This window comes from Podarcis melisellensis (assembly GCF_964234715.1).
Source record: "Podarcis melisellensis genome assembly, chromosome: 17".
Lineage (NCBI taxonomy): Eukaryota > Metazoa > Chordata > Lepidosauria > Squamata > Lacertidae > Podarcis > Podarcis melisellensis.
Genome location: NC_138534.1, coordinates 5,080,906 through 5,103,006, shown reverse-complemented (window position 1 = coordinate 5,103,006; position 22,101 = coordinate 5,080,906). Strand labels below are relative to the sequence as shown.

At 47.3% G+C, this 22,101-nt stretch overlaps 1 protein-coding gene and 1 long non-coding RNA gene across 2 annotated transcripts; both read left to right on the top strand.

The window, feature by feature from the left end:
- Nucleotides 1-353: 353 nt before the first annotated feature.
- On the top strand, nt 354-20,864 carry PLP2 (proteolipid protein 2). Its single transcript, XM_081894942.1, has 5 exons — nt 354-534; nt 12,852-13,007; nt 15,832-15,927; nt 17,560-17,650; nt 20,143-20,864. Exons 1-5 carry the CDS (start codon nt 445-447, stop codon nt 20,160-20,162), a joined length of 453 nt encoding a protein of 150 aa, XP_081751068.1. The 5' UTR covers nt 354-444; the 3' UTR covers nt 20,163-20,864.
- Nucleotides 8,467-9,945, top strand: LOC309360393. The gene is made up of 2 exons (XR_014164095.1): nt 8,467-8,949; nt 9,303-9,945. It is a non-coding gene; the product is annotated as an uncharacterized lncRNA (long non-coding RNA).
- Nucleotides 20,865-22,101: the final 1,237 nt, after the last annotated feature.

Below are 22,101 nucleotides of genomic sequence, written 5' to 3'. Positions count from 1 at the left end.
ACAGTGTTCTCGAAGCTACCAGTATGAGTTTGACCAAAGTGCGGGAGGCAGTGGAAGGCAGGAGTGCCTGGCGTGCTCTGGTCCAGGGGGACAGGAAGAGTCGGACACGACTAAACGACTAATGACAAGTTGTTGTTCTATAGTCGATTACTTCTCCTTTCAGGGATCTTCACGGTCATTTCTTTTGTTCTGTGTAATTTCGTGGTTCCGTGACGGTCTGTTTTTTCACCGGCCCTCTTCCTCCGGCTGCCCTTAAAGAGGCAGCGGCATTACCCAAGACGCCCTGCCCAGCCCGCCGCCGCCCCACCCCGCGGCCGCCCTGCCCGCCTCCCTCGCCTCGCGGAGCCCGCGCTTGGCAGGAGGCTGCTGCCAAGAGAAGGAGCAGAGCCGCGGCGGGAAGCGAAAGCGACGTCTCCCCTTTCCGAGCAGGGGCGCCGCGCTGCCATGGAGTCGTCCAGCAACGCCGAAGGGTGCATGGGGCAATGCACCGGCTTCATGCGCACCCACAAGGGAATGATCCTGCTGGCCGAAATAGTAAGAGGGCGCGCACGGGCCGGAGGGATGGCGCGATCTGCAAAGGAGGCGGGGGAGGGGGCGCCCAGGGCAGGAGACGGGGGGGGGGGTCCCTAACTTCGCGGGGCGGCGGACGCTGCGCTTTGCCCAGAAAACTCCTTTCTCGCGTTTCCATAACCCAGCTCCCTCCGGACCCCACGTCCAGCAAATCGAAGTTCAGGTTTTCCAAAGTGGTTGGGAGGGATAAGTTGCAGCTGGGGGGCTCCAACATGACTGTGTGGGTCGGGCGGAGTCTGCCCCCCCCCACCTCCCACTTTATAAGTGGCTGGGCAAGAACAGGCGGTCACGTCCGTTAGTGGCGCCCGCCGAAAGTTGTTGGCATGTGTGGCACCGGGCGGAGGTGCTTCCCTCGAGCCCCTCGCCACCCAAACCTTCCCCAGTATCCTCGATGCCCGTGCCAGCCCGCTTCCCCGCGCTGGGGATGGAACCCAGGAATCCGGGGTGGCTTCAGCGGCCCCGCTGGAGATCGTGCCGGGCGGGGAAACGCCCTGACGGGGCAGACAGCGCAGCGCTGCCTCGGCCGAGGAAGAGTTAAGGAGGAGGGGCGGCGGACGTGTCTCCCGCGCGTCGTCGGGCCGCGGGTGGAGGAGGAGGAGGAGGGTCACGGGACGGCTGCTGTCCAGGGGGAGAGAGGGAGGGACGGTGTTGGGAGACCGAGCGGGGTCCCCCGCAAGCCCAAATGGGATGGATGAGCGAAGGGCAGTTGTCCCTTAAGTTTCTTCCAACGGCAGTGAGCCCTGGACGCCTGAAGCGCGTCGCTTTGCATTCGCTGAGCCCCGCTTTTCCCTTCCTGCCGCTCGCTGCGCTTTCCCTTCCTGTTCCCTGTTGCAGCTCGATCTCGCCCTGGCGCTTTGCTTTGCGCGAGTTCGGCATCGTTAAGCTCCGCGGGGCAGAGACCCATCGCTTGCTGCGTCCCCTGGGCAGGGCGAGCATAGGGAGCCAGACTTCCCGGGTCCTGCCCCCTCCCCTTGACGCCTGCAGGTTCGGAAAAGCGGCGAGGCAGAGGAGGAAAACGGTGCTTTGCAGTCCCAGGCAGGTTCCTGTCCCCGCGGCTGGCGGTTGTTCGACGGCCTTGGGGTGCCCGAAGTCTGGCCGCTTGCCTCTCCCTGCCCGCGCAGGGCCTTGGTTTTGGGCGCGGCTGAGCGTGTGCCTCGCTGGTCGCCTCCCCGGAGCGCCGGGTGCGCGCATCGCGGGTGACTCACCGTTCCCCGTCTCTGGGCACAGAGTGTGTGTGTCTGGCACGGCAATTGGGAGTGTCTCTTTGCGGTTTGAATTTACAGCAGTAGTTGCTAAACAGTTGCAAGCTTGTAGGACCATGTGGTCCTGTTCCACCTCCCTATGACATATATGGGAAAGGATAGGTCCTCCCCACCCTTCTGAATAGCTGTATATTTATCCTCACTAGTTGTCCTGGGACTTCTTAGTACAGCTTTTATTTTTCTGAAAATAGAGCTGAACTTGCACCACCCATCACACGGCCTCTTGCTTTCAGAGGGGTTCTTCTCGCTGAATTCTTGCTTCTCACGTGGTTGTTCGAGGGGTACAAGTTTCTCCAGAAAAATAAAAGTGACAACCCTCTTGCTCTCTCATAAGTTGCCCACAAGAACTGCTTCCAAGTAAACCTGTTTTGGCAATGTAAGCCAGAGCAAAGAAGCCGTGCTGCCTATTTCAATACCAGGGTTCAGCGCTGGAATATGTGGAAAGGATGAGAGTGTTTCTGAGCATGGGGGGTAATGGAGTCACACCCACACACCTGGGATTAGGGGGGTGGGCACAAGGTCTTTCAGACCAGAGGTTGGCACTACCAGGCAGCTTTGCTCTGTATCCCTTGGGGGTCTTAAATCCCGCCCCCAAATGCTTCTTAAAAAGCCTCTAGACAAATCATTGGGAGAATAGGTCTATTAACAGCAAGACAAGGAAGTAGAGCATCCACCTTCAGTGGCAGTAATGTCAGTGAATACCAGTAGCCAGCTGGCAGGAACCCTGAGCAACGTACAGGGGAACGTTTTGCATTGGGGAAAGGCTGTCACTCCGTGGTGGAGCATCTGATATGCACGCAGAAGGTCCAGGTTCAACCCCTGGCATCTCCAGACACAGCAGGGAGAGATCCTGAAGCCCTGGAGAGCTGCTGCCAGCCAGTGCAGGTGGTGAGAGGTCTGATTCAGTCGAAAGGACCTTGCTACATCTCTGCGCAAATCCCACTTGTCTGTTCTTTACCTACCCCTGGAAAGTGACTTTTAGGAGTGGAGCAGGATCCTCCCTTAGTCTTTTCAAAGAGGGATAGGACAATATGGCTTCTGTCTCCATTATGGGTGTAGCCCTTTCTTTGCCATCTGTGGCAGAGAAGTTGTTGCTCTCCCCCCTCCCTCTTTCACAAATCTTTGCCACCTCCATTAATAATTAACAGAAACCGTTTTTTCTCATTCAGTTTTTCAGCCCTGAGAACTGGAAGCAGAACATGGACATCTTGAGTCCTAATGCGAGTATTTTACCTTCACAAACTGGAGGATCTTAGGAATGTAGAAAACTGCCTCATGCAAAGTTTTGGTTGGTCCAAAAAGGATGTGCTTTAGCCAGCTTTTTAGACGTCTTTGTTCTAAGGGCTTAAAGCACAGTTGCGACTTCCCTCCTTTTGCATGATTCCTTGTTTGCCATGTTATCCTCACAGCAACCCTGTGAGGTAGGGCTGAGGAGAGCGACTGGGCCAACAACTCTCACGGAGCTTTGTGGCTGAGTTGAGTTTATAATTTGGGATTTTGCAGTCTTAATCCAACCCTCTGTAACCGCAGCACCACACTGATTCTGTGTTATGGAAACCAAACAGGAGATTGCTATTACTCAAATGCTGCAGGACCAATAATCTACTTTTAAATCTTAGAAGAGAGCATGTTCTTTAAGGCTGCAGGGCTGGGTGTTGTATCTGCGTGGGAATGACAGAGGGTTTTCCTTTTTTCAAAAAAGCTGGGCCTAGGAATAAATAGCAGGTCCCAACAAGGCCCACGAGGAAGGTGAAGAGAACAAGGGAAGGATTTATGCTTGCCTGTGCCGTGCTACGCCCTGTCACTCCCAAGGGCTCGGGGTGCAGGTGCGAGTGCTGCCTCGCCTTGCTTTTAAGATAGCAAGCAAAGACCACATGTTCATTGAGTCAGTTTCTCTTTATCCATTGGAAGCCACAGTGGCTCCCATCTTCGTGGGATAAACAAAACAATACTCTCTGTGTCTGCCCCATTAAGGCCCAAATACAGAAGAGAATGTGGATTTGTTCCATATCGTTTGAGGTGAAATAAGTCCTACTGCTTAGTCTCCGTACAGTTGCTGTGTCAGATTAGAACATGGGTAGGCAAACTAAGGTCCGAGGGCCGGATGTGGCCCAATCACCTTCTAAATCCTGCCTGTGCACAGTCCGGGAATCAATATGTTTTTACATGAGTAGAATGTGTCCTTTTATTTAACATGCACCTCTGGGTTATTTGTGGGGCAAAGGAATTTGTTCATCCCCCCAAAAAATATATATATAGTCTGGGCCCCCACAAGGCCTGAGGGACAGTGGGCCCCCACAGGCCTGAGGGACTGCTGAAAAAGTTTGCTGGCCCCTGGATTAGAATCACACCAGTGTAGTGTTTGGGAATGAGGAACCTGGTGTGCTCCAGATGTTGCAGGACTGCATCTCCCATCATGTCTGAAGGTGGCCCCTGTTGGCTGGGGCTGATGGGAGTTAGAGTCCAGCGCTGCTTGCAGGGCTGGTTGAGAAGTTGGAATAATGTAGCAGCCTAATGTCACCTAAAACCTGCTCTTGTTTCACTAGAGATGCCAGGCATTCAACAGGTTAGATTTTGCATGCCAGACAGATGCTCTACCATTGACCGGTCCGATGGCCAATCATAGCATTGTAGAATTGTAGAGTTGAAAAGGGACCATGAGGGTCATCTAGTTCAACCTCCAATCTTTGGCCCAACTTGGGGCTCAAACCCATGGCCCTGTTCTCCCAGCTGAGCCACCCCTTCTTATATATCAGGTTCCCCATCCCTGATATGGCAAAGGAAAACTATTATTTTAAACCATTCAACCCATTCTTTACTTTTACCCAGTCTTTTGTCGACAGTGTCTTCTGAATGTATTCCTTGCCATGCTATATAGGTGACACACATTCAAGGATGGTTCTGAGGCTGTCATTTGGGAATCGAGAGGAAATTGCTCCTGCTCAAGGTTGCAGTTAGGCGATTTCTGACTCTGGTCTTAGAGTTCCTCCAGACTTCCTTTTGCTCTGCGCTTTCCAGACACAACTCCATACTTTAAAGTTCTGCAACCAAGTAGGGTTTTGCTTTGTTTTGTTTTGTTTGTTTGTCCTAGTGCTTTCCTCAGGAAAACCTATGTTTTGCTGCTGAACTGGAGCAAATGGCAAGCTGCAGAAAACACACACCTCTCCAACATCTTTTAGTCATGTTTTGGGAGTGGGGGGAAAATTCCAACCAGCTTTACTAAGGACCAGTGAAACAGCAAACAGTGAACTATCTTTCAAGTTCCATAGAAATATCCTTCACGCCTTATGTTAAAGGGGGGGGGGGAAGAGTGAAGGAAAATACATTCCTGGTAGAATAAATCTGAGAACCCCTGTCTGCAAATATCCACAAACTAATTTGGATCAGCAGTAGCTATTATTATACGTTACAGGAAAGTAGATTCTGTTGTTAACAGAAGTTGTTAACATTATACATTACACAGTATTTTTCATCGTTTTGAGACTTGTGGGTTGAATTAGGTTAGTTAGTTAGAACAAGACGCACTCTCCCTTTTGGAAAATGTACAGGCATGTAGTTAATTCAGTTAGCATTCATTGGAACTAATGGGTTCCTTGTACTTCTGAGAGCAAGTATGAAGATATTTGGCTGGTTCTTGGCCTACGAAACCTGGATTAAAAATCACAGGAGGGATGGAATCCACAGAAGCCAAATTGGGTAGTATAGCTTAGTAGTTGGAGGGCCTGCAATCTTCCCCGACTCACTGACACATTTCTATTATTTAAGCTAATTTCCCAGTCCTGTGATTCCCCTCCTCCTGTCAGGTAACTAAATTCAGAATTACCCAAAGTAGATAAATAAATGCAAGGCACAAGCATTGATTCACTAGGGGTGGGTGGGGAGAACACTTTCAAATATCACAAAACTTCTGTTAGGACTAACTAAAAGCCACACTAGTGTTTGAATGTCACCGTCTCCCATAGGGTTTGGGTTTGCTTTGGGGGTTTTTAAACCAGCCCACGCATCAGTATTTGAAAGCAGCTCAATGCGCAGGAGATAATGGCGACTGCCACTCAGTCACAAGCTTCACTTGCTTAGATCTATGCAACAAGCAGTGGTTGGTTGGCCTCATCTGATCAAGAGCTTATATCCGTTTCTGCACAGTTGGCAAGATAACTTCAGTTGTCTGTTCCAAGCCCTTTAAAAAACCCATTTCCTTTTCTCTCTCAACTTTGCCCATGTAACAGCTCTGTATCCCGTGCCTGGGGTGGAGGACACACGCTTAATTCCTTTTCCATGTGTTATGGGAAAACTCAACATATCCCACCTTTTTGCTGTAATTACAATGATTTGGCACATACTGCTCAAAGCACCTCCCATACATTAGCTTGATAGTAATCCAACTGCTCCTGTGGATGAGAGCGGTTTGGTGCCCTAAGGCAACCTGGTGATTTCATGGCTCAGGGGGTGTTTTTAAACTGGGGATGGTCCCAGCTTGCATTCTTGGTTCATCTGTCAGGATTGTGCCTGAGGGGGTGCATGTTTTCTGTCCTTGGCTGCTATCTACTTATCTCCCGCTTGGCTACTGCAATGCACTCTATGTGGGGCTACCCTTCAAGGTGACCCGGAAACTACAACTAATCCAGAATGCGGCAGCTAGACTGGTGACTGGGAGCAGCCACCGAGACCACATAACGTAGGTCTTGAAAGACATACATTGGCTCCCAGTATGTTTCTGGGCACAATTCAAAGTGTTGGTGCTGACCTTTAAAGCCCTAAACAGCCTCGGTCCAGTATATCTGAAAGAGCGTCTCCACCCCCATTGTTCTGCCTGGACACTGAGGTCCAGTGCTGAGGGCCTTCTGGCAGTTCCCTCATTGCGAGAAGCCAAGTTACAGGGAACAAGGCAGAGGGCCTTCTTGGTAGTGGCACCCACTCTGTGGAACGCCCTCCCAACAGATGTCAAAAAGAACAACAACTACCAGACTTTTAGAAGACATCTGAAGGCAGCCCTGTATAGGGAAGCTTTTAATGTTTGATGCATTACTGTATTTTAATACAGCTATCTTGGGTCTTTCCTTTGATTCTGCCACTCCCTATATTAGACGTTTTTTCTATGCTGCTGCTTTTAACTCTTCAGCATTCCTCTTGGGCTCTTCCCGTGGCAATTCTCTCCCTGCTCTTTATTTCTGGCCTGTGAAAGTGGAGGCCTGTTCCTTTACGTTTTTATTCTGGACCTTGGCATACTTGGCAGGAGGCTCCTAGTTTGTTTAGCTGTTGCCCCAGTGATTCCCTTCACACACACACACACGCTGCTTCCGCCAGGCGCACTGGCAACCCCAGTGTGCTGACGAACAGATTGGCCCTTTGTTTGCAAGGCCCACAACTGGAATGTCTAGCTGTAATTGTGTCTACCAGTTGCCACAGCTGGAACATCTCCTGCAAGTGCTCTTCCTTCGTTGGAGGAGAAGCCCTGTGCCCTCAGACATCTTTGGAGAATGCATGCCTAGGAAACCCATGTTAAATCCCTGGCATGTTTAGCTTAAAAACGTATTTGGTAGCAAGGCTGGGTGGTGGGTGGCGGGCAGGGAGACCCATGCTTGAGAACTGGAGAGGTAGAGACTCTGCCATCTATATATAGAGAGCACAAGTGAGTGAGACTCGAGGCCAAGGCATGCTTATTTTTCTCTCTAAGATCTGCCCGTAAATAGAATTCTAGTGCTTCAGGCTCTGGCAGGTTAATTTGCCACAAAGCAGATGGAAAACCCCTTGCCCCAAGGTACCTATGTAGCAGCAGTCCCCACTACACCCAGATATCCTTTGGGGTGTCCCTCTTTTTTTAAAAAAAAAAATTATTAGCAATTTCAAAATAACAAAGTATCAAAACATATCATATTCTTTATTTTCCCCCTTTTCCCCACCCCCATCAAACCTTCCCTCCCTCCCCCAGAGACTTCCCTCAGCTCCTCACTCTGATTTCTCAGCACATATTGCTCTCTGCATGTTAAAAAATTATACATAAACCTTGCATTATCTATCTGCCATGTTATCACCAATAAATTTGTGGATGTTTATTCAAAACCTGCCAAGGAGTTGAATTCATTCTGTTGTCTTTTTAGATAATTTGTAAAAAGCTCCCATTCTTCCTTAAAGTCACAGTTGTCCTTGTCCCGCAGTTTGTAGGTCAATTTAGCCAACTCTGCATAGCTCATCAATTTTTCTTGCCATGGGGTGTCCCTCTTGATACATTGACGTATGATAATAAATGGCTGCTAGATTATGTTACCAAGCTGGAAAACTTTTTCATCTTACATGCAGCATAATGTCACTTTGCATTTGGGGCTGTGTGTGTTTGTGTGTGTGTGTGTGTGTGTGTGTGTGTGTGTGTACAGGCATACTACCAGCTACAGTGGTACCTCAGGTAAAGTACTTAACTCGTTCAGGAGGTCCGTACTTAACCTGAAACTGTTCTTAACCTGAAGCACCACTTTAGCTAATGGGGCCTCCTGCTGCCGCTGCGCCGCTGGAGCACGATTTCTGTTCTCATCCTGAAGCAAAGTTCTTAACCTGAAGCACTATTTCCGGGTTAGCGGAGTCTGTAACCTGAAGCGTATGTAACCTGAAGCATATGTAAACTGAGGTATCACTGTACTTGGAATGCAAGCAAATACAAATCTCTGGTTTTTGGTTTGGGGACTGGAAATCCACTAAGCTGTTAATTTATCTTGGTGCCCAACATGCTGGTTTCGCGCAGAGAAGCAAGGCCCGGTAGGGCCTGAGAGTGAGAACTCTAGTGTGCGTCCAAGCCACGCTTTTGACAGTCTGCCTTCAGCAATCTCTAAAGGCGCCCATCCCTTTCATGGGCTGTGAAAGTAGCTTCATGAATCAAATTCTTGGCAAGGAAAACAGGCCCTGATGCCGTCGTGCACAACTCACTGACTCAGAGTTTCCCACCAATTTCCTTGGTGCGTCCACCTTCCTTCCAAGATTGGTTCAGTTCCACCAAAACCGATCTAAGTGAAATTGTGGAGAAATTCTTCCTGAAAGGCTGGAACGCCTGGTCAATGGAGCATGGTCACTTTTGGAGACAGAAGTTTGGCAGACTGGACCAAACATCTCCCATGTAGGGAAACCTGAGGTTAGCCTAAAAGGTAAAGGTAAAGGGACCCCTGACCATTAGGTCCAGTCAAGGACGACTCTGAGGTTGCAGCGCTCATCTCGCTTTATTGGCCGAGGGAACCGGCGTACAGCTTCCGGGTCATGTGGCCAGCATGAGAACCAGAGCAGCGCACGGAAATGCCGTTTACCTTCCCGCTGGAGCGGTACCTATTTATCTACTTGCACTTTGACATGCTTTCGAACTGCTAGGTTGGCAGGAGCAGGGACCGAGCAACAGGAGCTCACCCCGTTGCGGGGATTCGAACTGCTGATCTTCTGATCGGCAAGCCCTAGGCTCTGTGGTTTAACCCACAGCGCCACCCGCGTCCCGAGGTTAGGCTATACTAGTTTAAAATGCAGGTGAGGATTTTGGCTGAATGCTTCTTTGTCAAAAGCGTCTAGGTTGTGCTATGCTAGCATACTGGGGCAGGCAGAGATGTACCCAATGCGCTGGAGTATTTACAAAGAAAAGATCTGAGCATATCAGACCACCCGGCTCAGCAGGGCAAGCCCAGGACATTTTGGCACCTGAGGCGAACCATAAAATGGCGCCCTCCACAGGGAAGATGGGGTGAGTGAAGATCTACATCGGGAACAAGGATGGAAGGAGACCAGCAGAACCTCCAATTTGCCAAGAGGCCACTACAGTGGTACCTCAGGTTACAGACGCTTCAGGTTACAGACTCCGCTAACCCAGAAATAGTACCTCAGGTTAAGAACTTTGCTTCAGGACCTGCCAAGGAAACTGAAGAACATTTTCATGTATGAGACAACGGCAGCAAGAGTCTTAATAGCGCAAGGATGGAAGAATGAAGAAATCCCGACCAAAGAACTGTGGCAAGAGAAACTGATGGATTTTGTGGAACTGGCGAAATTGACACACAAATTGCGTGATAAGGACAACTGTGACTTTAAAGAAGAATGGGAACCTTTTACAAAGTATTTAAAGAAACAACAAAATGAACTGGACTCCTTGGCAGGTTTTGAATATACATACACAAATTTATTATTGATGACATATAGACAGATAAATTGAGGATCTTTACGATTTTATAATATGCAGAGAATAACACGTGCTGAAAAAAACAGAGAGAGGAGCTGAGGGAATTCTGGGGGAGGGTGGGTTTTTCTTTTGGGGAGGGGGAGGGAAAATAGGAGGAGAGAAATGATGATGACATGTTTTTGATAAATTGTTATGTTGAAATTTCTAATAAAACTATTTTTTAAAAAAGAAATAACTTTGCTTCAGGATGAGAACAGAAATCGCGCACAGGTGGTGCAGTGGCAGCAGCAGCGGGAGGCCCCATTAGCTAAAGTGGTGCTTCAGGTTAAGAACAGTTTTAGGTTAAGAACGGACCTCCAGAACGAATTAAGTTCTTAACCCGAAGTAGCACTGTATAGAGGTGGCGGCCAAGGAGCGGGCCTTGAAGAAGCATGCTGCATCCCATTGCTGCCACTGCAAGAGCAGCAGTGGACGGGGCATTCCTTGGAGGCTGGATCTGCTGTCCCTGTCAATCCTGCTGCCTGGGGCGGCTGCCTCACCTTGCCTCATGGGTGGAGCAGCCCTGTGGCCCAGGCATTCCAAGTGGCGCAGTCCCAAGAAGGCTGCTGAGCGTTTTTCATTTCTTTGCTTTCACACCGGAATTACTAACGGTTTATACTGAGTCTCAGCTAATCCTGCAAGAATCCTGGTAATACCTGACCAGGTATCAGAGAAATAAATTGTCTACTGCAACTATATACCAATATAAAATTATTATTATTATTATTTTATTACCTCATCCATTTGGCTGGTTGCCCCAGCCACTCTGGGCAACTTCCAACACATACAAAAACATCAAACATTAATAGTAACATTAATAGTAACAATCTGATCCAATATAAAAAGTCACAATAACTTTAACATAAATTATATCAAAGAAAGCAACATTCAACAATCCATCAGAATCTAATAGTAAACAGTAAAATTAAACATCAGCAAATAATAATTAAACAGTTTACACTTATCAACCACAAAAAGGAATTACCAATCTATAATCAATGGTGACAGCAGTCACGAAATTAAAAGACGCCTGCTCCGTGGCGATGGAAACCTAGACAGCATCTTAAAAAGCAGAGACATCACCTTGCCAACAAAGGTCCGTATAGTAAAAGCTATGGTTTTCCCAGTAGTGATGTAGTAGGGATGGTAAACGGCGTTTCCGTACGCTGCTCTGGTTCGCCAGAAGCGGCTTAGTCATGCCGGTCACATGACCCGGAAGCTGTATGCCAGCTCCCTCGGCCAATAAAGCGAGATGAGCACCGCAACCCCAGAGTCGGTCACGACTGGACCTAATGGTCAGGGGTCCCTTTACCTTTTTAAGCTCTAGGCTATGGTTTTCCCAGTAGTGATGTATGGAAGTGAGAGCTGGACCATAAAGAAGGCCGATTGCCAAAGAATTGATGCTTTTGAATTATGGTGCTGGAGGAGACTTCTTGAGAGTCCCATGGACTGCAAGAAGATCAAACCTCTCCATTGTGAAGGAAATCAGCCCTGAGTGCTCACTGGAAGGACAGATCCTGAAGCTGAGGCTCCAATACTTTGGCCACCTCATGAGAAGAGAAGACTCCCTGGAACAGACCCTGAAGTTGGGAAAGATGGAGGGCACAAGGAGAAGGGGACGACAGAGGATGAGATGGTTGGACAGTGTTCTTGAAGCTACCAGCATGAGTTTGACCAAACTGCGGGAGGCAGTGGAAGACAGGAGTGCCTGGCATGCTCTGGTCCAGGGGGTCATGACGAGTCGGACGTGACTAAACGACTAAACAACAAAAATCAATGAAAACAATAGCAAGTCACAGTGCATAAAATACTATGAAACATACAAAACCATATAAAAAGATCAAATTGAGAAACAAGGAAACACAACTTATAAAACTATTTTTTAAAAATAAAAAGAATATCCCTGAACTCCTCTTTTCCCAGCTGCTGGTCTGGGAAAGGCTTAGAGGGCTGGAATATGGGGCAAAGCAGGTGGAAACAACATGGGGAAGAAAGTCTCTCTCCCTTCATAAAATGATATCTCATTATATTACCTGTTTACAACAACTAACTAGGGCTGTGTGATACCCGGTTTTCAACATTGTGATATATCACCATCTAAACATTATGATATATTGATCTATGCCGGGGTAGGAGATTGTTCCACTGCGCAAGCAGAAATGCTCACACTGACAGAACAATCTCCTGAGCACGATGTTGAATTCCACCCACAGGCTCCATCAGTGGAGGGAGAATATAGCCGTTGTGGCTGCTGGCTGAGCAGTAATAGCAATAGGGTACGGCAAAGGGAAATACCTGCCTGCCTAGCTAACAAGAGCTGTTGATATGTTTTTAGGCACCAGGCAAAATTATTTCTCTTTAATCAGGCCTTTGGCTGATTCTATGTCCTTTTAAATGTGTTTGTGGGATGAAGCATTACTGGTTTGGCTTTGTTCTTGCTTTTATTATGTATTTTGTGTTCTCATTTTGCATTTTTATGTTGTGAACCACCCTGCGATCTTCAACGGGCAGTATATATTATAATTTAATAATAATAATAATTTTATTATTAATTATTAATAATTATACAATATAAATATATAATATATTATTATTATTAATTATTATATTTATTATACTTTATTATTATTATTGCTGGAACAGGTAATTTTCAGTCCCAGGGTTTCACTTCTGAACCCCAACCTACAATATTAGCTCTTTGAAAAATGCTTCATTTATGATTAAGTCTATTATTTGTACCCCACCCATCTGACTGCCGGTTCTTCTCTCGGAGCTTGTCTTCCCCGCTCCTTTTCATGAGTTCTGCCCTTTGATGGCTCTTTTTCTCCTTTCTCTCCCAGATTGCGTGCATCCTCATCCTGATCTGTTATGGGGCCTCCGTGACGCCAGGCTACTCGGGTTTAGCCTGCTTCATGCTCATTTACGGCATTGTCATCTTCATCTTCTTCATGTGTAACTTGCACCACCAGATCACTTTCATCCACTGGGGATGGACGGTAAGGCTTCTCTTCTGCCCCTGGCACTGAGGTGGGGCAGGGCATTCACACAGCATTCACACAGGGCATTCACACAGCCCCCAAAGGGCCTGGGAATGTGGGGCCCACGTCACTTTACAAGAGCCTTCCCTACCTGGGACTACAACTTCCATCACCCCCAGTCAGCATGCCCAAATCATCTGGATTGCGGGCGAGAGGGGGGCAGATTAGGCTGTGGTTCAGTGGGGGAGAGCAGCTTGCATGCGTCTGTTGCTTAAAAGTATAGGCCAGGCATAGGCAAACTCGGCCCTCCAGATCTTTTGGGACTACAACTCCCATCATCCTTGACCACTGGCAGAGGCCCAGGCCAGGTAGATAATGTGTCCCCCCCTTTTTTTTTACCCTGGGGATAACTGAAGTCTTATAAAAAAGTAAGTATATAAATAACTTTCACAAAAATTAGGCTGACAAATATTTATTTCAAGGCTTGAACCATATCTGCATATAAAGACAAAATGGAAAATATGGATATACAATAGTGCTTTTTAAAAATACATAGGGAAAAGGATTATTTTAAGTACAGTATTTACATTTAAAAATGCTTTCCTAGGTTTCGTTTCTGCGAATTCTTAAATTACACAGGAAAAATCAAGCAACTTTGCCTTATTGTGGTTTATGTTTATTATTGCTAAGCCATTTAGGCGAGCCATTGTTGATCAAAAGAAAGACTTAATATGCCCCCCCCCCGTCTGAGCCTGACCACTGGTCCTGTTAGCTAGGGATGATGGGAGTTGTAGTCCCAAAACATCCGGAGGGCCGAGTTTGGGGATGCCTGGCATAGGCTTTGTTCCTGCCCTACTCCTTCCTCCAGTGTGCTGGAGAGGAAACAAACCGGAGGCTGTCTTCAGGTTGCTTGTCAATCAGCACTCATGGGATGTACCCCCAAACTCAAGAACAACACTTTGCACACCAATATGAAATCATTCTGCAGTTTGTCCCCCACCCCACGCTGACTGGCTGAGGACAGGGAGTGACCATGATCCGAACACTGTGCACTGACCTGTTGTTCATTCACTTGAAACTGCTTAAAGCATGGGTAGGTAAACTAAGGCCCAGGGGCTGGATCCGGCCCAATCGCCTTCTAAATCCGGCCCGCAGACGGTCCGGGAATCAGCGTGTTTTTACAGGAGTAGAATGTGTCCTTTTATTTAAAATGCATTTCTGGGTTATTTGTGGGGCATAGGAATTCGTTCATTTCCCCCCCAAAAATATAGTCCGGCCCCCCACAAGGACTGAGGGACAGTGGACCAGCCCCCTGCTGAAAAAGTTTGCTGACCCCTTCTTTAAGGTGGCGGCGGCAGCACTTTGGAACTCCCTGCCTGTTGATATCAGGCAGGCACCATCACTGTTCCATTTTAGACATCTGCTGGGCGTAGCCAGGATTTTTGTTGAGGGGCAGGGCTTTGTTGGAAGGACAGAAACGATGTGATTGGTCAATTAGTTACCGTAAGTATTTCTATTGTTTTACTTGATGGGGGGGCAGCTGCCTCCTCTCTTGGTTACGCCCATTTGGTCAACTTGGCTAGTGGCCGTCAGGGCGAAAGAGGTGACTCGTGCCCTTGTAGAGTAGGCTTTGTTCCAGCCATGCAAACTTCTGAGGTTTCTACGCACCAGCTCCCTCCACCCAGGCAAGCAACAGACGTTGTTGTGGTTCACAGACACTTCCCAATGCCGGATTAAGCCCTGTGGAGGCCCCCAAGCAAGCAAAAGCCTGCCCCTTGTGCAGGCACTCTGGTGAGATGACATTGAACTAAGAAAGATTGATTGTACATTTCCTTCAAGATCAAATCAGTATTATTTTGACCCATTGTCACGGTGCCCCTAAAAGGCATGGGACCCACAGGCTGGTGCCTACTCAACCTATTTGGTAATCTGGTACTGACACTTTCCTACTAGCTGAGGAGAGTGCAGAGCAGGACCAGCGAGGGAGGTGGTCTGGGCATGGACTGGGAAGCTGATTGAGTCCTGGAGAACAGCATTGAGTCCCCAGACCTGAGGAATCCCACCCCTGGTTTGAAGCAATGAGCAAACTGGGCCACTGTGTCTATCTGTGCTAAGGGTTCTCCACTGAAACAAACCAAATTCTGCATTTTAAAATATCCCGCCTACATTGTGCTGAGTAGAACTGAGGAGGGCGACCTCCTGGCAACCCGTACAATGTGTTTGTATGTTCTTTACTTAGCTATTAGGGACGCGGGTGGTGCTGTGGTCTAAACCACTGAGCCCCTTGGGCTTGCCAATCGGAAGGTTGGCAGTTTGAATCCATGCAACAGGGTGAGCTCCCATTGCTCTGTCTCAGCTTCTTCCACCCTAGCAGTTTGAAAGCATACCAGTGCTAGCAAATAAATAGGTACCACTGCAGCAGGAAGTTAAACGGCGTTTCCGTGCGCTCTGGTTTCTGTCACGGTGTCCCATTGCGCCAGAAGCAGTTTATTCATACTGGCCAAGGAAAGCTGTATGCGGACAAACGCCGGCTCCCTTGGCCTGAAAGCGAGATGAGCGCCGCAACCCCATAGTCTCCTTTGACTGGACTTTACCATCCAGGGGTCCTTTTCCCTTTATAATTCGCTATTTAAAAAAAGCAAGGACCCTGTCCTCTTTTCTGTTGGACCACCTTAAGTCTCAAAAAAAAACCCATCTACCTTGAAGTTATGGTGGTATTAAAAATATGTATCGAGGATTGGCTCAGAGGTAGGTGGTTGGCTCAGCTAATCCTGCTTTAACTTCTTTGATAACCCTAGTTCCAGTATTAACTTTTTTCTCCCTTTCTGTTGCCTCCTTTTAGGATTTCATAAGGGCTCTCATTGGGGCTGTTGCTTTCCTCATCACATCCCTTATCGTTCTCATAGGACACAGAGATGGAGCTGGCATCGCAGCTGCGGTACATAGAAGCTAACAAAAATTTATGGAGGGGAGGGGAAGGAAGCTGGAGTGCTGATTTGGCCAGAAGCAGGAATATGTAGGAATGTTGCTGTGAGACACGAGGCACATTTGGGCTTTGCTAGTTGGAGAACTCCTGTAAGGATCTCCTCTACACCCATTTAGCAGGCCCCTTTGAGAAAGATACAATAAGAGGGCTCTCTGCAGGCACAGCTATATTAAGGTTACCAGATTTTTTTTCAATGAATCCGGGGACACTTCAACTTCAGTAGGAATCAGTGGCGTAGCATGGGTTGTCAGCACCCGGGGCAAAGCAAGTAATTTGCGCCCCCTAACCCGTGGATTTGCGCCCCCTAACCCTAACCCCCAGATGTTGCTCCCGGTGCGGCCGGCCCCCCCTGCACCCCCCACGCTACGCCACTGGTAGGAATGAATGGATTTTGTCAGGGAACTGATTTGTAAACCTGGGGCCTGTCCCCGGGAAATGGGGACGTCTGGTAACCTTAAGCTATATGGCATGCATGCAGTAAGTGGGGAGATAAAAGTTCTTCATCCTTTCTCATAGCACTTTGTGGACATCCAACGAAGCTGAACTTTGGAAGGTTTAGGACAGATAAAAGAAAGTGTGCATTCAAACTATGGAAGTCACTCCCCAGGAGGCAGAGAAGGCCACCAATTTGGGTGGCTTTAAAAGAGGATTAGACAAATTCGCAGCCCTAGCAGCAAGCAGTCTGGCTTAGTCTCCATGAACCAGTTGCCTCCTTCAGTATGTGACAAATTAGCCAGCATGGACCACTGTCTTGTCAATATGCATGGGTAATCCCCAAATACTGTGCCCAATTGGCTGTGCAAGATCGCATGCCTCCGTACCCAAAAGAGATCACTATGTATGGTCCTTCAATGGTTTAAATTTGGAGCCTTTCTGAAACAATGCATGAATGATTGGCTGTGCCTCTGCACTGTGAATCCTGGGGCCCATTGTACTGCATACACATTATGCTTTCAAAGCATATTCAAAGCACATTCTTTCCCTCAAATAATTCTGGGCACTGAAGTTTAAGGGTTCCTGGGAGTTGTAACTCAGAAGGATAAACTGCACTTTGCAGGGTCTTCGAAGGTCCAGTGTGCACTACAGCTTTGTGTTGTGCTGGGTTTCCTCCTGTTGAGTTCTTGGGTCTTTTCTTCATCTCCCAAACACAAAGAAGTTAGCTTATGGCTTTTTCACTTTTGCAGTCACCATTTTGCCAAACAGGAGTCTGAAACAATGGGTATACTGTTGGGTACTTTCAAGCCATGCTGATTATTTTGGTGAGCATGCGCTTTAAATCACTCCCACTTGAACTCAGTGGGACTTCAGAGAGCATAACTTTGTCCAGCTCATGTCCCAAATAAATGCACAATCAGTGCAACTGAATCAAAATTGCCATGCCTCTTGGCGCAAGTAGCTACTTTAATTTAGAAGAAGCAAAATGAAGCTTGACAACCCAAACAGAGGAATAAATGGGACTATTCTACCAAAAGCAACTGCCAATAATAATATAAAAAGCCCACTTCCTACCTGGAGTACAACTGCAGAAATGTACTCTTAAAAGCAGATAGAGGCCCATACTAAACTTCCACTTCCTTCCGACAGGTGATTGGAATGCTGACAGGAATCCTTTTTGGCTACGATGCCTACACCATCTTACCAACCCTCAGGAAATCACATGCAGCAGCTCCCACTGGTAGGTCTTCTCTGTGCAAGGAAGAGTGTGATCCTGTGGCAATTGGCGGCTCTTAGATGGCTTTTGCTTGGTGCATCAGTAATCAGCCAGACAGACATAAGAGAACTTGCTAGCTAGTACACACACACGCGGTTGAAGGGTTTCCATGCTGAACAAGCCCAACTCTGTTTTGTTTCATTTGCAAGCCTCGGCCTTCATCACTCAAGGCCCTGGCTGAGTTACCACTCAAGTTCTAACTGCTCAGAAGCTGGGTGCCCTTTCCTGTTTACTCTGCATCCAATTCATTCCCATTGCCGGCGTGGTAGTTTGTGAGTACCATAAACACTGTGCTTTGATATGTTTCCCTAGCAGGGGCACCATGTAGAAGGGGCTGAGGGGGCCCCAAAATTTTCAAGCAGGTGACGAGGTCCCCTCAATATCCCACAGCCTACCCATGGGCCTCATCGGGCCTCCCCACAGCTGGAGCTTCCCTTTTAAAATGCAGTGGTACCTCGGGTTACAGACGCTTCAGGTTACAGACTCCGCTAACCCAGAAATAGGACCTCGAGTTAAGAACTTTGCTTCAGGATGAGAACAGAAATTGTGCGGCGGCAGAAGGAGGCCCCATTAGCTAAAGTGGTACCTCAGGTTAAGAAAAGTTTCATGTTAAGAACGGACCTCTGGAATGAATTCAGTTCTTAACCTGAGTTTGACACCAGAGCAAATTTCTCTCCACTTTTACTGTGTGAGGTGATGTCCATGCTTGCAGAGCTTCAAATTGTAGTTGTGATGGATTTGGGATTAGAACATGCAGTGAAACCAGATGATGGAGAAGCAGGATGGACAAGTCAGGCAAGGAAGAGAAGAGGGAGAACATTGTGAAACAGCAGCCAGGTCCTATTCAACAGTCCAGGAAAAAGGGAAGTTTTGCAAGTTGATCTTGTGATTTTGCAAGTCACACTGACTAATGTTTTTGCTGCGTACACCACTTGTCTAATCTCCCTTGTTGAAGGTTCACAGTTCCACTTGGTGGGCAAGAGCTATGTTTTGTATGGTATTACAGACATAGTGACCAAGCCCCTCTTCTGCACTGCAAGGTGCAGTCATTTGTAGGTCGATTAATGCACCACTCACTTGACGGTGCCTTGTCTGTGTTTCTGCGACGGTGGTTTGTTTGTTGTTGACTCGCCCAGTCTACCAGATGTTTAACTGCTATATACAGCCTTAGAAATTAGCACATTTGCACCTGGCTTTCAACCAAGTGAAGATGCCTGGATTCCAGGATGGTGTCTGACATCTCCACCACCTGGAGATGCATTCCTGGGGATCCTTGGATCTGGACTGTTTTCACACACTAATAGCCCATCCTGTCAAATTCTATCCGTTATATTTTATCTGCCCAATCGGAATGGATTTCTGGAACCAAAATGCTTTTTCTGTGCAACCTGAGCTGGAGCAGTCACAGTTAAGAAAAAGAGGTCGGAATAGGCCAATATCTATGTGGACTGTCCCTGGATCAAGTGCCAGTGTGGTGTAGTGGTTAAGAGCGGTAGTCTCATAATCTGGGGAACCGGGTTCGCTTCCCCGCTCCTCCACATGCAGCTGCTGGGTGACCTTGGGCCAGTCACACTTCTCTGAAGTCTCTCAGCCCCACTCACCTCACAGAGTGTTTGTTGTGGGGGAGGAAGGGAAAGGAGAATGTTAGCCGCTTTGAGACTCCTGAAGGGGAGTGAAAGGCGGGATATCAAATCCAAACTCCTCCTCCTCCTCCTCCTCCTCCTCTTCTTCTTCTTCTTCTTCTTCTTCTTCTTCTCTTCTTTAAGTTCTCCAAGCTCTTAACTGAGCTCAAGGTTGTCCTCTGAACTACTCAGATGTTTAACTGTGAACCAATCCCGGTCAGTCCATTTGAAAAATAAGACTTTAAAGCTGCCTTGCCCCAAAATGGCAACTAGACATTCCGTTTTGGCGATTGTAACCTTGGTTTAGGGCAGGAACCCCCAAACTCAGCCCTCCAGATGTTTTGGGACTACAATTCCCATCATCCCTGACCACTGGTCCTGTTAGCTAGGGATGATGGGAGTTGTAGTCCAAAACATCTGGAGGGCTGAGTTTGGGGGTGCCTGGTTTAGGGAGACATTTGGCCCCTAGCTTATATATCTGAGTTTCTAACACTGGCTTATATACTCAAGCCATTCCCAGAAGAGCCCCATCTCCTGAAGTGTAACTAGATATACTCAAAGCACTTGACCAAATTGAATGGTCATTTGTGTTAAAGATACTGGAAGTACTGAGTGCGAAGAATCACTTTCTTCATGTAGCAGTCATGCAAGTCAGTGGTGTGGTGTCTGCCTCTTTTGCCCTCCAGAGGACTGCCATCTCACTTCTTCTCAGTATTAGTGATAGAGCTATTTTATCTTACATTATTTTCTGCCGATTCTGTTGTTCCTTGTTCTTTATCATTACTTGTTACATTGAAAACATGATGATTTTGGCATTTCTCTGCTCCTTTACAGGTCCTTCAGATGGGATCTGAAGACACGCCGTTCTCTTGCTTCCACATCATGACTAGGCCCCAATCCTGGACCCATCACCATTAGTTTCCTGCTGGATCTCCTGGTAGAAAACTACCCCAGTCTATAAATTTGACAATGTCACCCCTCTCTTCTGGACGTCTCAGTGAGGTTCACCAATTTTTGAGAAAGATAATTCCACTCTTACTTCCGCCAACACTCTCTCCTATTTCTGACTTACCGTAATTGTGGAAAACAAAGGTAGCTTCTGTCAACTTGATAAAAGAATTATTGGCCCCCAATAAATGGGCTCATTGAGGGAGGACGGAGAGGGGAAGCTTCAAATCAGTTTAGGGGCTCAAGCAGTTTACACAGTGGGCTGAGGGGGGAGGAAATGGGACCCCTGGATTCTATCTCCAGTTCTAGGAAATGTGGGGTGGAGAATGGAGTGGAAGAGAACTCCACAGAATCATTTTAAGTGCCTTCCTTTTTCTGTGCCTCAGTTTCTCCTCATTTAAAATGGGGAGAGCGGACCAGAGGCTGGTGCTTGCATCTAGTTAGCTTATGCTCACTCTGGGGTCTCCAGCCTAAGAGATCACTATTTTTAAGAAACATAATAAAAAAAGCTTAGGGAGCGTGTGTTTTGATGACTCTAGAAGACAATGGACCTAGTTCCTTTGAATGTTGTTGAGAATTTATTAAACCACCTCGACTGCCAATTATAATGGAAGTGATTGCCTTTTTTGTTGTTGAACTAACACTCAAACTTCATCTCTCCCAGACAGCCTTCAGCCAACCTGCCCAATATGGATCTGTCTTCTCTCCTCCTTCCAGGCACATTTTGCTAAAGATATTCTTTACCTTTCACCTCACACCCAGTTACCCTGGCAACTTTCTGTCTGCCCTGCCCCAAGATCCCTCTTAAATGGGCCATCAACACATTTCTGTCATGTTAGCCCCTCTATCCCAGGTGAGGCCCTGGCTTGGAAAAAGATTAGCCCGAATTTTTGCGCTGGACTGCAGTTTTCCCTTCAATTCCAAATGATCAAAATCCTACCATTTATTAATTTCTAGGATTTAGGGGGTTCCCCCAAAAAACTCACAACTATATAAATATATAAAGTCACTTCTCCACCACTCCTTGCACATCTGTGCTTCATGTTCTGCAATTCTGCATAAACAAAAATGTGGTTGCAAAGATGTTTTGGAGTTGGGTGGGTGACACCTGCTGAAATTTTATATCGGGGGGGGGGTCCTGAGTCATATCTTGGGGGGCCAGCGAGTGAGGCTCCAATGCTCTGCTTAGCTTTATTTCCTCTTAGTTTATTGCTTCCACTCTAATGTAAAATGAGCAAACATTTCAGAATGGGGAAATAGATGCAAATATGCCCACTTTATACCGGTCACAGAATCCAGTTTCCTTGGAAGAAAACTTGGATTGCTTTGGTGTAGACCTTCTGCTTTTTATCTTGGTGTCATGCAAAGTGGTCATAGCCTTGATTATGGGCTCTGGGTGATATAGATACCGGTATATATAAATATATATGCAAACAGGCAAAAGGGTACAGGTGCTTTTTGCTTCTAGGGGAATGAGGAGCTGTTGCATCACATTATCCTTAAGATTATATCTTTGTGGGCAGAGAGAAGGGAGGAAGGGGGAGGTATGTTTTCCCTAGCCCACCCTCACTTCTCTATTGCTCTTTCTTCCCATTCCTATCTGTCCCTCATGCAGCTTGATTTTGTGTGTGTGTGCACGTGCTTCTTCAGTGAAACAAATGTTTTAAAACACAAATAAAACATGGCTGAATTAGTACTAACATCTGCTTGCTCTTTTGAGTGCCTTTATAAACACTTCTGGCCACATACAGAATTTTCTGTACGGCCCACTGTAAGACTTTCCTTGCTGCCCTTTGAAAGAAATTCCGTTTTAAAGCACATGGTATCTAGCCCTCATGAAGAGAT

What these genes read in the sequence shown, in the direction of transcription:
- PLP2 (XM_081894942.1), top strand. Translation starts at nt 445, where the DNA reads ATGGAGTCGTCCAGCAACGCCGAAGGGTGCATGGGGCAATGCACCGGC. An exon ending in TCATCCACTGGGGATGGACG is followed by an intron (nt 13,008 to 15,831) that starts GTAAGGCTTCTC and finishes GCCTCCTTTTAG; the next exon opens with GATTTCATAAGGGCTCTCAT. An exon ending in ACATGCAGCAGCTCCCACTG is followed by an intron (nt 17,651 to 20,142) that starts GTAGGTCTTCTC and finishes GCTCCTTTACAG; the next exon opens with GTCCTTCAGATGGGATCTGA.